This window comes from Botrytis cinerea, chromosome 4, assembly GCF_000143535.2.
Source record: "Botrytis cinerea B05.10 chromosome 4, complete sequence".
Classification (NCBI taxonomy): domain Eukaryota; kingdom Fungi; phylum Ascomycota; class Leotiomycetes; order Helotiales; family Sclerotiniaceae; genus Botrytis; species Botrytis cinerea.
In genome coordinates, this window is record NC_037313.1 from 1,232,706 (window position 1) to 1,247,071 (window position 14,366).

Here is a 14,366-nt window from a genome sequence, read left to right on the forward strand (position 1 = left end):
GTTCAACTATCTTTCTTCTTTCATTCTACGGATTTCGCTTCGAGTTGATCGGTATGTATGTATGTATTATAATATATCACGTATGTCTCCACCTACTCCGTAGTGAGGAACGAGATTTGGATTTTGGGATGAGGTATTCTTCAGATCTGGTGGATGGATGGATGGATGGATGGATGGTGGTAGGTATTCAGATAGATACTTGTTCGATTATTAGAGATTAGATTCCGAAGGGGGCTTCTGTACAGTGTAGAGTAGAGAGGGAGTGTGCTTATGATATATATTACTATTAGGGATTCGTAAGTAGATTGGGTGGTTGGTATTAGTACTCTTGTAGCTATCTGGACATCTACGGGGTAAGTAACAGATGGGATGGGATGGGATGGGATTTGGAATTTGGAATTTGAAGAGGATTGAAGATTGATAATATGCGCGGCGGGAGGGAGATGGGTAGGAAGGAAGGAGGTCGAGAATCGGATTTTGGATTTTGGATTTTGGATTGGAGATTGGAGATTGGAGATTGGGAGGATTTAGACTTGGACTTGGACTTCTGGAGTTGCGGAGTGGAGCTTTTGCTTATTACTATGTAGGTAGGGTACCTAGGTATGTAGTTGGGAAGTTGGGTGGATGATTTGATTGGTTGATTCCACCAATGAATGAATAAACGAATGAACGAATGAATGAATGAAGAGAGGGATGGGATGGGATGAGATAGGCTGGTTTGGATTGGAGAATCCTTTGGGGGTTCTGTGGTGTGTTGTGTATTGCGAGGAAGTGAGTGAGGGAGTAGAGCAGAGTAGGTTGGTGAGAAAGGGATAACTATATACTTGTTGTAACGATTTATTTATGCATATATGCATATACAGAAATTTGATGTTTGCATATCAACCAATCAATAATGAGTGAAAGTAACGACTATATATATGTATCATGCTCCCTTATAGAGAATCCAAATGAGAGAAAGACAAAGCGGATTTATTAACATTTCCTCTCTTTTTCTCTACTTATCTTTCATTTTCTTTTCTTTACTTTGCTCTGCTCTGCTCTGCTTTGACAATTTATCCTTATCCAATCGTATCAGCATCGCGGAAACGGCAAAGCAAAGAAAAGAAAAAGGAAAAAATTAATAAAAAAATATGCCCCTTTTGACACGAGTCAAAGATCTGGTCTGATCCGGACTACGAGTAAGGATGAGTGGAATATGAAAAGGATTAGACTGGATTGAATAAAGTACACACAGTAATACATCGGTACAGATATAATCAGACTATTTCCTAGGCTGTGTATTTATATATGTATATATGTATATATGTATATATGGATGATATATGCAGCCTCGTTATGCTTACTCAATATGTAAATATACTTACCGACCTATCTCAGCACGTACCGACATAACTTTGCCCCTTTTTATAGTTTGGAGTGGGAAAATGGATCGGTCGTCGGTTGGTCGGTTGATCGGTTGGCCGGGGTTGCTGGTGGGTGGGCTGATAAGGTTGCGCGCATTTATTAGTATGAAGGAATGGAGGATAAATGACCTTTTGACCTTTTGACCTTGTGATTTTTTCTGTGTGTTGACCTGCGACCTGCGACCCGCGACCTGCTTGCTGCAGCCTGCAACCTGCAGGTGTGTTTTCACAGCCTAGTTTGAAGTTCCGTGGGAGATGTAGTTTTTGGGTTTTGGGGGTTTTGGGTTTGCATTTTCGAGGTGTAATGATCTCTTAGGGGCAATGGAACGCATGATGTGCATCTACTCGGAGTTTATGATTCCTCTAGTAGCAACCTTTTGTGCGAAAGTTCGGGGCTTACTTTTGTGCTTTGTGCTTTGAACATAGACTCTTCGTCGGTGCACGCGCAGATGGAAGTATAATCCCAAGTATCGGCATCAAGGTTGGAGGTAGGTGTGCACTTGAGTTGCATGTCGGGAGAGGAAATGGGAACGGTGAGATTTGGGATATCGAGGGAGGGTTGAGCATGGGCAGAGTGAAAGTGTGTAAGGATGCATGGACAGTACGTTAGCGCGAGGTACGAAGTATCGCTAGAAGGTAATATGTATGTATGTATGTATGTGTGTGTGTGTGTGTGTGTGTGTGTGTGTGTGTGTGTGTGTATGTGTGTATGTGCCCAAAATACATTCGGAGTGTAATAATAGTAGTGACGGACTAGGGGTGTGGAATAAGGAGTACCTAGGTCACTCGTTCGCTCATTCACTCCTTGGGTTTGCGTTCTGAGATTATTAGGGAAGAGGTCGGTGGTGGGTTGGTCGCTGTGATATCGCCAGGTCAGGTATAATAATAATAAGGCGTGCTGGGGGGGGGTTCTGGGCTGGTGTACTGGGCTGGTGTACTGGGCTGGTGTGTACCTGATAGCTAGGGAGCGACTAGGTATTGGTTAATCAGTAGCTACTCTGTAGACTTCATATGCATCATCCCCCTATTTATACCCAATTACGAGAAAGAGAGGTGGTTGGTTTTATCCATCTACTCCTCCCATCTGCTTACCCTCTCCCCTACCTCTTCTTCTTTTCTTCTTCTTTTCTTCTTCTTTTCGTCTTCTCTTTCGTCCTCGTCGAGTCAATTACCCATCTGCAAGCTTAAATCGGGATCAGGCCCTGTTCTTGTCTTTGCTTTCTTCAAGGCAATACTCAAATTCCAAGCGGCTGGATTACCATTTCTCTGCGTCGATCGACCGAGATATTAATATTAATTTATGGCCATTGTCTTCTGGGGATGCGAAGGAAGAGAAAAAGCAATCATTGCTGTGTGTTTTGTTGTAGTGATGTGATTGTATGTTTCATCCGATACCCAGTGATCAAAGCAAAAAGGAAAAGGAAAAGGCTCTGTCCTTCTCATAAATGCCCCGTTTTATCTGCTACAGGCCTCTCGTGATATCCTGTCCGGTCCTGTCCGGTCCTGTCCCATGCTCCCCTCTATCCTTCTGCGGTACAACGAGAGCCATCTAACCTCCCTCGCTTTCCTCTCGTGCTGCATTTACATTGAACGCCGACATCCCCATCGCATGTTGACACTGTGTCGCATCAATGAGAGAAGCAGAAGAGTCATCGCCACAGCCATATCCCTCGTCTGATTCACAGTTATACAGTGCTGCCCCAAAAGTCCCTAAACTCCCTTAAGCCTAAGCCCCAAACTCTACCAACAACTCTGCAGTCAATCCACCCCATGCCATGCCATGCCATGCTATGTATGCTATGTATGCTATGCTATGCTATGCTATCCCATCCCATCCCATCCCATCCCATCCACCCCCAATCCACTCCATCCCCCATCCACCGCCTTCGCCGCCTGCGACCAAAACCCAAAACCTTACTCACCACTTACCTGCCCGTTTACCATTTACCATTTCCCATTTGCCATTTCCCACTCACCACCACTCACCACTCACCACTCACCACTCACCACTCACCACCACTCCCCATCCCCCATCCCTCCCCCCCCCCAAAACCCTTCTTTCCTAATCTCGTCCATTCACAATCCCTCCCAACCCAAAAACCCTCCCATCCTCCCATCCTCACAAAAAAAAAAAATCACCATCAGGAAAATTATCTCTCTTTGGGGACAATATCATTGGGGATTGCATTGAATGTCCCCTTTTGTGGCAGTCGCAAAACACTCTTCTCTTCTTCTCCTTGGCTCACACACCAAAACACCCCCCCCCCCCATCCGCCTGCAGTCATCGCGCTCATTTCTCTCGACCTTAATTTGTTGATCTTCAATCCTCCTTCCTGGTAAAAAGGCAACAATTCATTTAGCCCGGTGGCCTATCAATTTTACTTTGACTTTCAATTCCCGATCATCGAATTCCAACGGCCTATTTCTACATCTTTCAACTTCTTGAGCTCAATCGAGAGCTCCTAATACAATTACGATGGCTTCATCATCGTCTAATGTCGTCGGCGTTCATTATCGCGTAGGGAAGAAAATCGGAGAGGGTTCTTTCGGTGTCATCTTTGAGGGAACCAATCTACTCAATAATCAACAAGTGGCTATCAAATTCGTACGTTCTTGTTCTTCCCTATCGTCGTCGCCATCCGTTTCACGCTCGCGTCCATCTGCAAAGATGCATTGATCGACAGAAAAGGGGGAGAGGCGCTTCACACGGCTTTTGTTTACTGACAATGTTATCAACCATGAATAGGAGCCTCGAAAGAGTGACGCTCCACAATTGCGAGATGAATATCGAACTTATAAGATTCTTGTTGGCTGCCGTGAGTACATCGCTCACGATTATTTGGAGGTTGGGATCCTAATTTAATTGAACGTAGCTGGTATTCCTAATGTCTATTACTTTGGTCAAGAAGGCCTTCACAACATCCTTGTTATCGATCTCCTTGGTCCATCGTTGGAAGATTTGTTCGATCACTGCAACAGAAGATTCTCAACCAAGACGGTGGTGATGGTAGCTAAGCAAATGGTTCGTTTTCTTCTTCTAATCTGCACAGGCTGGGTAACTTCGCACGTACTGATTCCCAAAATAGCTTTCAAGGGTACAAACAATTCACGAGAAGAACTTGATCTATCGAGACATCAAGCCCGACAACTTCTTAATTGGCCGTCCGAATACGAAAGCCGCAAATGTGATCCATGTTGTCGACTTTGGCATGGCCAAACAATACCGGGATCCCAAGACCAAGCAACACATTCCATACCGCGAGCGAAAGTCATTGTCGGGTACTGCTAGATATATGAGTATCAACACACATTTGGGAAGGGAACAATCAAGACGAGACGATCTGGAAGCTTTGGGTCATGTTTTCATGTATTTCTTACGAGGTGGTTTACCATGGCAAGGATTGAAGGCTGCTACCAACAAGCAAAAGTACGAGAAGATTGGCGAGAAGAAACAAACGACCGCGATCAAGGATCTGTGTGATGGTTTCCCAGAGGAGTTCAACCAATACTTGAGCTATGTAAGGAACTTGGGCTTCGAGGATACACCCGATTACGATTACTTGCGGGATCTCTTCACGCAGGCTTTGAAGAACAGTGGTGAAGTTGAAGATGGAGAGTACGATTGGATGAAGTTGAACAATGGCAAAGGGTGGGAAGCTATGAAACAACATCCATCTCAACACATGTTGCACCAACCCAATGCTGTCCCAGGAGCCTCGCAAAGAGAACTACATGGAACAGCTCGAGGAGGGAATACAACACCAGGTCACCTCACTGCCGCCCGTTTAAACGCCGCACAACCCCCGCCACCATCTCCGATAAAACCAGGGATGGGAAAGTCTCGCGACCGCCAAAACGCCCCAGGTGCGTTAGCCCCGAAACGCAACAGCGGAGCGGCGGGGGCCATTCAGGATGCATCTACACCAGCAGGTTCAACTCAAGCTCAATTCCAGAACAGCTCAAACAACCTACCTCAAAGGATGAGCGCAGCCCAGCAAACACCACTGAACACCAATGGGAGAGGACCATCAGAACAGTCACCACCAACGGCAATGCAAAAGATCATGAAAGCTCTGTGCTGCGGTTAGTATGAATCTGCATTTACTGGTAACAAATTACAACATTCTAACATGTGATTAGGTTGAGCACTTGTCCATAATTGCTTTTTCATTTCAAAGAACTTTTTACGCCCTCGACTCTTTCACTTTCCATCCCGTCTTCATATTGAATGTCGGATATAATGAACACCCCCAATTTACAAATCGTTTCAAATAAGATCATGTACCGGAGTTGCATCAGTTTGACCGCCAAGTCGTTTCTTCTTACAGGCCTCGTCTTTGCTTTTGTGGTTACATCATCGTATTCCACGACTTTGAAGCTTGGTTCGAAACACGAAACTACATTATAAACACACAATACCTTCGGTTGGCATTTGGAATTTGGCATCTGGCATTTGGGACTTCTTCAGCGAAGCACTTCAAGACTAATAATTGTTTTTCCTACATTTTCCCTCTCCGTCTCACCCTCCATTTCACTCTCCCATCCAAAATATCGTTCTTTGGCATCACAGTTTTCCCACTTTTCTCGTCGAATCATATCATGGCTCTCCTACATACCAAGAAACGCTGGTCTTTAATTCAATATCCCCCAAGGAAAAGAAGTTTGGAATGGGTAGCGGGGTCACTTTTTACGATGTATAGCTTTTTGACCCGTTCTCTTTTTTTTTCCCCCCCATCATACTTCTTTGGAGCGAGCGGAGTGTTACGTCTTTTATTTTTTTTTCAGTGACACTGCAGCAATGGCGAATTGGGAGTGTGGTGTGTATTCGTTTTTTTTTTACTGCTTGTTTGCGTGTTGTGGTGAAGGGGTTGCTACATTAGATGCATATGGGAGATGTTGATGGGGTGGATTGAGAGATGCCATGGGAGAAGATTCCTTTTTTTGTATGTTCTGATGGATGGGACGGATGGGCTGCATGTCATATCACTCTTTTCATCTTTTTCAGTAGCAACGAATGAGAGAAAAATGTGTATGTGGAAAGAAAAGTAATGGAGTCTGTCTTTTTTTCACTTGTTTTTTTTTTAACCATGCGAAATAAAAGGGGTGGATTCTCATATCAGCAGCATCAGGCACATCAACCAAACAATCAAATCACAATCAAAACAGAGAGAAGAATCAGCACAACAGGCAAAGAAGAAATGATAGTTTAATGGAAGTTGATAATGGATGGGATCTTTGGATGTGTAGATTTGTAGATGTATGTGTGAATTTAATGTTGTATGTTCTTTGTATATTGTATATTGTATGTGTGTGTATTGTGTATTTGTGTATTTGTGTGTTGTGTGTTGTGTGTTGTATATTGTATGTTGTATGTTGTATATTGTATGTTGTATATTGTATGTTGTATATTGTATGTTGTATGTTGTGTGTATATATGTATATGGTGTTGTAAAGGGTAAGTAGGTATTGTCCTGCCTTGTATTGTATCGTCTTGCATCAGACCAGATCATATCATATCATATCATATCATTCATTCCTCTCATTCATTCATCCATCTATTTTTTTTTATTTTTTTTTTATTTTTTTTTATTTTTTTTTTTCTTTTTTTGGCGAGATCATCTAACTATCTATTTTCTAATAAGTTCAAAGTCACGGTTCTGAAATCAGAGATCAGAGATACCTGTGTAGATTTTTTAGATAGCTAGATAGCTAGATAGCTCGCTATATAGATGTCTACGTAGGTAGGTAGGTAGGTAGGTAGGTAGGTTAGCTACGTTTCTTTTTCTTTCTTTTTCTTTCTTTTTTTGGTATTGGTATTGGTATTGGCGTTAATGAGTGCTTCTCCGCTAGCTACGCTACACTATCTATCTACTTACGTAGCTAGCTACATAGGTCATGTATCATGTATGTAGGAAATGATAGGTAGAACTTCTTGGATGTTGTAATTTTTACTCGGATTTGGGGGGTTGATGATTTGATGATTTGATAGGCGGAAAGAAAGAAAGGTAGCAGAGCAGGTATGAATGAATGAAGGAATGATAGAAGAAGGAAATTTTTCATATAATTCTTTAAATGCGTAACAATGCAGTGTAGGGCATTGCAGCGCATTCCTCATCTCATCTCATCTCACCTCATCCCGTCTCGTTTTGGGTCGAATCAATCAGCTACACTAACATACATAGGTACATAATGAGAGTCAATGGCTAGTCTCTTCTCTTCATTATTCCATTCCATTCTCGCCTTTTCAACGCTTCTCCTCTCCTGGTGTCTCTTTCTCTCTAGAAACTCTCTCCTATATCCTCTTCCCCCTTGAATGATCATCATTGAAACATAACCACAGAAAGAGGATGTTTAGGTCAATTTCTGCTTGATGAAGAAGGATCGCAGATGCGAAAGTTGCCATGCGCAAGTAATTCCCAAGACGACGAGTTGGATGAGCGTCCAGCGGACGACGCGCGCGTTGGTGGATTCGGATTGGTCGCGGAATTCGGCTTCGCGTTCCTAGAGGGAGAAAGGGGAGTCAGTTTGTGGTTGGAGGTTGAGGGTTTGGAATTGGGGGCTTGGAATTGGGGTTTGGGATTGGGGTTTCGGATTGGTGGTCTGAAAAGACTTGGGGGAATGAGAAGAGGAGGTTAGGGGTATGTGTTAAAAGGAAGGGGGGCATAGTAGATAATTGAATAAAGAGCAAAAAGGCAAATAAACATCACCACTTACCCGTTGGAAAACCTGTTCCCTTCTAATATCCTGCAATCTGCTATTCAGATCCTTAACCTTTTGCACAATATCATTGATTTTTCCCTTATCGTCACTTTCAATCTGACTCGTCTCTCCAATTGCCATATCGAGAGTCAATTTAATGCCGCCATTTGAATGTAATGCGCTGAGCCAATTGCTAGAACCGGAGGTGGAGGAGGGAGTAAAGCAGATTTTGTGGTCGCCAGCATCGGCAGCTGTGAAAGTGAAACGGCCAGAAGATGAACCGGTCTGGAAGACTACTCGGTGGTCGTTGTCAAAGATTTCCTAGGGGGAAGAGGTTAGTAGGTTGTTTGTATGCTTAGGTATGATGGGTAGACATAGAGTGTGCTTGGGACTCGGGGGAACTGGGTAAAGGGAGGGGAGAGGAGTATATACATACATCTACAGAAATAAAAATGTTTAATCCATCATGTTTACTCCATTGTCTTGTATTTTCATCGTATTCCTCAGCGGTATAGTGGCCTACTACCAGTGTGTCTTTGGGTAACTCCTCGAAGAAACATTTGGGTGCTGTGCCGTCGATGTAGAAGTAGAGAGATTGGATTGGGGTGAGAAGAACGGAGAGAGCAGCCCCAATGAGGGGGAGAGATGGGCGCATTTTCGATTGCCGGGAGTTATATGCGTACTGTGAGGGTTGGAGTAGTGAGCTTGCGAGGATGATATGATTGAGCTTGATCAAGGCTTATATTCAAATGGATTGATAGAACACGTTCGCGACTTCTTGGACAGGGATATGTTGATTCACGTGCTGATAAGTTAGCGGTTGATAGCGGTTTGATGGTTGGGTTTTTGGGATATTTCGCGATCGCAAGATTTCGTAGAAACATTGAACTATCTTTCGACAATCAATTCATCTTTTTCCCTTTTAATCCATCAACAGACACAGTACTTTGGCATCTTCTCCGCGCGTCACTTTATTTTACGATACGATTCCAGAGATATGATGAGATAGAAATTCCACTCACCCACCACAAAACTACGTAATTAATTCAAAATGACATCCCACGATGTTCGCGATATGCTGGATCTCCCCTCCAGCTCCTCGGCACCTCGACCGAAAAAAGTAAAAACAATTGTCCAGAAACCGAAATTGGGGGGTCTCGCAAGAGAAGTGCAAAACTTAGGAGGAGATAATCCTATTGCGATTGTGCCGGAAGAAGCGGTCTTCAAGAAGAAGAGATTTGGAAGTCGAAAACCGGCGACGAAATGGGAAGCGAGGAGTTTTAGGAATAGTGCGAGGAATGGGGATGGTTTGGTGCTGAAGCATTGGAAGAAGGTTGAGGGGAGGGAGAAGGAAAAGCAGAGAGAGAAGGATGCGGAGGGGGATACGGAAATGGGAGAGAATGGGGAGAATGGAAAGGAAAGGGAAGAGGAGATAATTGAGGACTCGACTTTTGCAAAGTATAATGTGAAGGTACAAGTACCGACTTATACCGACGAGCAGTACAAGGAACTTTTGGAGGGTGAGAATTGGTCGAGAGAAGAAACGGATTATTTGATGAGAACGGTTCAGGAATATGATTTACGATGGCCGGTTATATGGGATCGATACGAATATATACCTCAAGACATTCCGGAAAACAACATGGAAGGAGCGATAGCTAGGAGAGACAGGACCATGGAAGACTTGAAAGTAAGATATTATACAATAGGCGCGGCTATGATGGCATTAAAGAAGCCTTTACATCAAATGAATACTACGGAATTCGATTTACATCAAAAAATGTTGAATTTCGACCCTGTGCAAGAGACACGAAGGAAAGATTTTCTGGAAAGCGTTTTCACACGTACAAAGGAAGAAGCTCGAGAAGAAGAAAGTCTTATGGTGGAACTCAAACGTATTTTGGCTCGCTCAGAGAAATTCATGGAGGAGCGACGAGAACTTTACGCCAGGCTCGATGCTCCTGCAAGTAGCTCTAATATTAGTGCTTTCATCACTAGTCAAGGTCTACATCAACTTTGTCAACAACTCCTCACTCAGGATAAAAGTAAGAAAAGAAAACCTATCCAAGAAGGTCAAACTCCTGGTGGTGCTACTCCTGTCGGTGGTAATACACCAGGTGGATATGATGCAAGACGAGATTCCAATGTTCGTGAATCCATTTCAGCACCAGCAGGTAACACTGGCAATGCCTCAGCAGTGGGCAATAAAAAAGGAAGCGTATCATCTATTCAAACACCATCAGATCGCCGCAGACTCACAGAAGAAGAAGAGAAAGTTTATGGTGTTTCACATCATGATCGTTTACAAGGTGGTCCATATTTCCGTGGTGAAAAGCTTATTAGACCGCTCACATCGAAGAGTGCAATTCAACAAGGCCGTATCAAAAATATGTTGGTTGAATTGGGCATTCCTGAGAAACCAATTATGGGCACGGCAGATGTTGCCCATGGTTATGATGAATTGTTCAAGAGTATTGGAATTTTGTTGGATAGTAAGAAGGTGGCTGAGAAGTTGCAAACTGAAATTGATGTGTTGAAGGCGCAGTTGGAGGAAAAGAAGAGGAAAAGAAGAATGAGTGGGTTGTCAGCTGCTGCAGGAATGGATGGTGCTGGGGATGAGAAGGAGGAGGCGAAGAATAAAAGTGACGGGAATGGAGAGGGCGGAAGCGAAGAGCCAGGAGCGGCAGCTGTAGTGCAAAGTACCGAGAAGGGAGAAAATGGAGCGGAAAATGAGCAAGAAGGTCGTGATGGCGTACAGGGTAATGGTGATAACAATGGCACTGAGAACGCTGATGCGAATGCGACGGCTGCGCCTAAAAGAAGCGCGAGCGTGATGAGTACGGGGACTGATAAGAGTTCGAAGAGGCAGAAGAAATAAGATTTGGTTGTGGGGAGGGCATGAAAAGTTTATATGGGTTAGGTACCTACTCTAGTGGTATAGGAGAGCAGAGGAAGAGAAAGGGGAGTCGCTTCGCTTCTCACTTGTATAGATTAGTGTGATAGTATTTTTTACTAGAAACTCATAAATGTTATGATTTAATCAAGTGCAATTCTACGTCTGGTAGGTTGAGCTGGGGTGTGGTGAAGTGAGATATGAAGGTTCAAGCCTGGATTGTGTATGTAAGATTACTATCTATCATTCTTTTCTTTCCCTTCTCATACTCTCTTCGTCTCTTCTTCAATCCTCTCGTCTCTGAAAGCCATATACAATACTTCTTTTCAAAGAACTTGGCTAGGTACACTGTATAATTCCTTTTGATAAGTATCAGCACAAATAAAGTGTGCCTTTACTGTCACTTCGTACCTATTGCTTATTTCCTCTACCTATACCTATCTATCCTTTTACTGCGATTTTTAGAGTTATTCCTTGGAATACGACAGGAGTATTCAGTTGCTGAGTTTCTCAGTTGCGAAGGGGGGCGAGGGATGGGTATGGATGATATTTTATAGATTCATTTGTATAGATTCAAGTTCGATGTTTAAAGGGGTGAAGAGTCGAGATGAAGGGATGTGAATATTTGCTCAAGCTTTTTTGTGATTATTTCGATTGCTTGGATGATGGATTTGATGTGCTGTGCTGTGTTGTGCTGTGCTGTGCCTTGCTTGTCGGGGTGGGATTGGAATGGGGGTCAGAATAGGTATGAGAAAGACGGAGAAGTTAGAAATGAAAAATTGAAAATGGATAGCGGATTTTTATTGTTTGATGTGAATGGGGGGTTAGAAATCGGATCCGAGAGTTTTGGGTGTTGCAATTCATGGTGTAGCTATTGAAATCCAAAACTTGTTGAAGTTGGAGAAGATGTATTGTAGATTCTGGATGGCATACTTCCTTACTAGAGGGTCGAACTTTGCATGAAAAGATGAGCGAGGACATCATATACTGTGCCGCCATCATCAAAATGGAGTTGTAAGATTCAGGATCTAGGATCTATATCGACACATTCGGATGTTCCGATGTCTTCACAGAGAAGATTTTGACACTGTCATGCTTTTTGTTAGATTTGGTACTGGCATTTTGCGGAAATTGTATGGCGATCGTCATATATCGTAGTCTGAATCGAAGTACAGATCAACGTAGGTTTTTTTCTGGAATACCAAATGCTCAGTGAGATGGAAAGCTAGGAATCTTGGTTTGGGTGCAGGATTAATCGGTGCTGTTTTCTATAGTTGGCTCCGCAACAACAGTGCGAGTCGAAGCGAGATTGAAGTTGAAGAAAGAGGGGGGTGGGGAGGGTCGAGAGATGTGAGGGAGAAATGGTAGATGAACGTTCCCAAAGGGTGATTAGTCGACTTTGGTGTAAAGCAGGGAGGATTTCTAGAGAATGAAACAGAAAGAAGATGCATAAAGAAGACAGAGTGACATAAGAGCACATCCCATACTAGTAGAGATGTGCAATGAGATGACAGACAATTCATTCCCATGCCTATAATGTAGTTCTATCTAGAAACTTTGAGATTCTAGACCGATTTTACTATCGATTACTGGGCTGTTACAGGTGTAGGCTGATGTTGTTGCTTTGCTGCAATATACTCTAGCAATCTAGTCACTATTTCGTGACTCAAGACTCAAGCGACGTTCATTGTGCAACCCGAATTCTGATGCTATGATATTCGACTGTCGATTCACGGAGAATGAAGATGCGAGGTGGAGAAAGGGGGGCGGTTTACCTGTATATTGGGGAAAACTTAATAGCTTGTCCAAATGCCTGCCTACCTACCTACCTACATGGAAGGCTCGGAATGTTGTTTGACCGAATGACGTTTCAGTCGACCAATCAAATGTCTACCCCGATCGGCTGAAAGACGGAAGAAAGCAAGGTAAGAATGCATCATCGATATCGTCATCAACCGTTCTCTCGAAGCGACACCACATCACGAAACCCGATTTCTAACTCTTCAGATAAGACTTCTTTGGTCTGGATTTATTTTCTTCATTTGACGAAATCGAATTCAGACGTGATTATTGCGAAGGAAGGGGCATTAATGTCATGTCATGCTGACACCCTTGTTTGTCACCACAACAGAACTGCCAACAAATTGACTAATTAGCAAAAATCACGTTATAAGATATCTGTTCTCCCCCTCCTCACAAAATGTCACTACCACGAATCCTCCTGACTCTCCTCGTGAAAACAATTCGTTTCCTCGCCAATACCTTCGCGCCCGTCATCCTCCGCTACATTTATCGCACACCTCCCCACCCTGCGACCTACACCCTCAAGATCCACACCACGCTTCTCCCCGCCTCACCCGGAACCCTCACTCTCCACATCTACCAACCCCACGGCCACCGCATCTCGAAAAATGATCCCCTACCATGTATTCTCAATTTCCACGGTGGAGGTTTCGTGATCGGGAATCCGACAGATGATTCGCTTTGGTGTCATACTGTCTCGACACTGCAAAATTGCATTGTGATATCTGCATCTTATCGATTGGCTCCCGAATACCCCTTTCCCACAGGACCTTATGATGCATGTGATGCCCTTCTTTATCTATTTTCTCATGCTGAAGAACTGGGCATTGATGCCGAGAATATCGTATTGAGTGGATTCAGTGCAGGTGGAAGTTTATGTTTTGGTGTTCCATTATTGTTGGAGGACTTGAAGGACAGAGGGGTTGTGAAGGATAGAAATTGGAACGTCAAGGGTATCATGGCATGGTATCCCGGATTCGATAGTACGATATCTCGTTCCGAAAAGAAGATGAGGATGAAGGATCCAAGCCTCTCATTACCACCTTGGCTTACGAGTATCTTCGACCAGTCTTATAAACCTGAATATTTGAATATTGATCGCAGGCATAAATTACTTTCCGCGGGGCTTCAAAGTAGAGAGGTGTTGGAAAAAGGGTTACCGAGGAAAATGAGAATTGTTACTTGTGAACATGATATGCTGTGTAGGGAAGCAGAGGACTTTGTAGAGAGATTAAAGGGCTGGGGTTGGAACGTGGATTTGGAGTGTGTAATGGGTGTCAGGCATGGATGGGATAAGTTTCCGCGTGCGAAACCTGACCCGAGGGAGTTTTATGGAAGGGCTGGGGAGTGGTTGAGGAGAGAAGTTTGGGGCGGGGATGAGGAGAGTGGTTATTGATTTCCCGTGGTGGCGGTGCAGAAGACTACGAGAAGTGTGCCTAATAATTGTGCTTGATAACTCTCAAATGTTCAGGTGTTTATATTAAATATAAAGCTTGAATTTTAGAAGCTGTCTCGCCTGGAGTTGGTCTCGTTTAGCCCAAGATTTTCCAAGTTTGAGTTCACTA

General features: G+C 43.6%; 4 protein-coding genes across 4 annotated transcripts; 3 read left to right on the top strand and 1 right to left on the bottom strand.

Annotated features, from left to right (window-relative positions):
* The first annotated feature begins 3,476 nt into the window (after positions 1–3,476).
* BCIN_04g03430 (hypothetical protein) lies at positions 3,477–6,709 on the top strand. The gene is made up of 5 exons (XM_024692525.1): positions 3,477–4,011; positions 4,153–4,222; positions 4,280–4,428; positions 4,493–5,489; positions 5,547–6,709. Exons 1-5 carry the CDS (start codon positions 3,883–3,885, stop codon positions 5,549–5,551), a joined length of 1,350 nt encoding a protein of 449 aa, XP_024548302.1. The 5' UTR covers positions 3,477–3,882; the 3' UTR covers positions 5,552–6,709.
* A 656-nt stretch (positions 6,710–7,365) lies between these two features.
* On the bottom strand, positions 7,366–8,907 carry BCIN_04g03440 (hypothetical protein). Its single transcript, XM_001545153.2, has 3 exons — positions 8,542–8,907; positions 8,121–8,426; positions 7,366–7,907 (listed from the first exon to the last, which is right to left on the bottom strand). The coding sequence occupies exons 1-3, from the start codon at positions 8,758–8,760 to the stop codon at positions 7,758–7,760; spliced, it is 675 nt and encodes a 224-aa protein (XP_001545203.1). The 5' UTR covers positions 8,761–8,907; the 3' UTR covers positions 7,366–7,757.
* A 75-nt stretch (positions 8,908–8,982) lies between these two features.
* On the top strand, positions 8,983–11,169 carry BCIN_04g03450 (hypothetical protein). The gene has a single exon (XM_001546900.2). It carries the CDS (start codon positions 9,157–9,159, stop codon positions 10,981–10,983), a length of 1,827 nt encoding a protein of 608 aa, XP_001546950.2. The 5' UTR covers positions 8,983–9,156; the 3' UTR covers positions 10,984–11,169.
* A 1,794-nt stretch (positions 11,170–12,963) lies between these two features.
* On the top strand, positions 12,964–14,363 carry BCIN_04g03460 (hypothetical protein). Its single transcript, XM_001546901.2, has one exon. It carries the CDS (start codon positions 13,199–13,201, stop codon positions 14,195–14,197), a length of 999 nt encoding a protein of 332 aa, XP_001546951.1. The 5' UTR covers positions 12,964–13,198; the 3' UTR covers positions 14,198–14,363.
* The last annotated feature ends 3 nt before the right edge of the window (positions 14,364–14,366 follow it).

Coding starts and splice junctions, on each gene's coding strand:
- BCIN_04g03430 (XM_024692525.1), top strand. CDS start 3,883: ATGGCTTCATCATCGTCTAATGTCGTCGGCGTTCATTATCGCGTAGGG. Junction 4,012..4,152: donor AACAAGTGGCTATCAAATTC/GTACGTTCTTGT, acceptor AACCATGAATAG/GAGCCTCGAAAGAGTGACGC. Junction 4,429..4,492: donor TGATGGTAGCTAAGCAAATG/GTTCGTTTTCTT, acceptor TTCCCAAAATAG/CTTTCAAGGGTACAAACAAT.
- BCIN_04g03440 (XM_001545153.2), bottom strand. CDS start 8,760: ATGCGCCCATCTCTCCCCCTCATTGGGGCTGCTCTCTCCGTTCTTCTC. Junction 8,427..8,541: donor ACATTTTTATTTCTGTAGAT/GTATGTATATAC, acceptor TCTTCCCCCTAG/GAAATCTTTGACAACGACCA. Junction 7,908..8,120: donor GGGAACAGGTTTTCCAACGG/GTAAGTGGTGAT, acceptor TTCTCCCTCTAG/GAACGCGAAGCCGAATTCCG.
- BCIN_04g03450 (XM_001546900.2), top strand. CDS start 9,157: ATGACATCCCACGATGTTCGCGATATGCTGGATCTCCCCTCCAGCTCC.
- BCIN_04g03460 (XM_001546901.2), top strand. CDS start 13,199: ATGTCACTACCACGAATCCTCCTGACTCTCCTCGTGAAAACAATTCGT.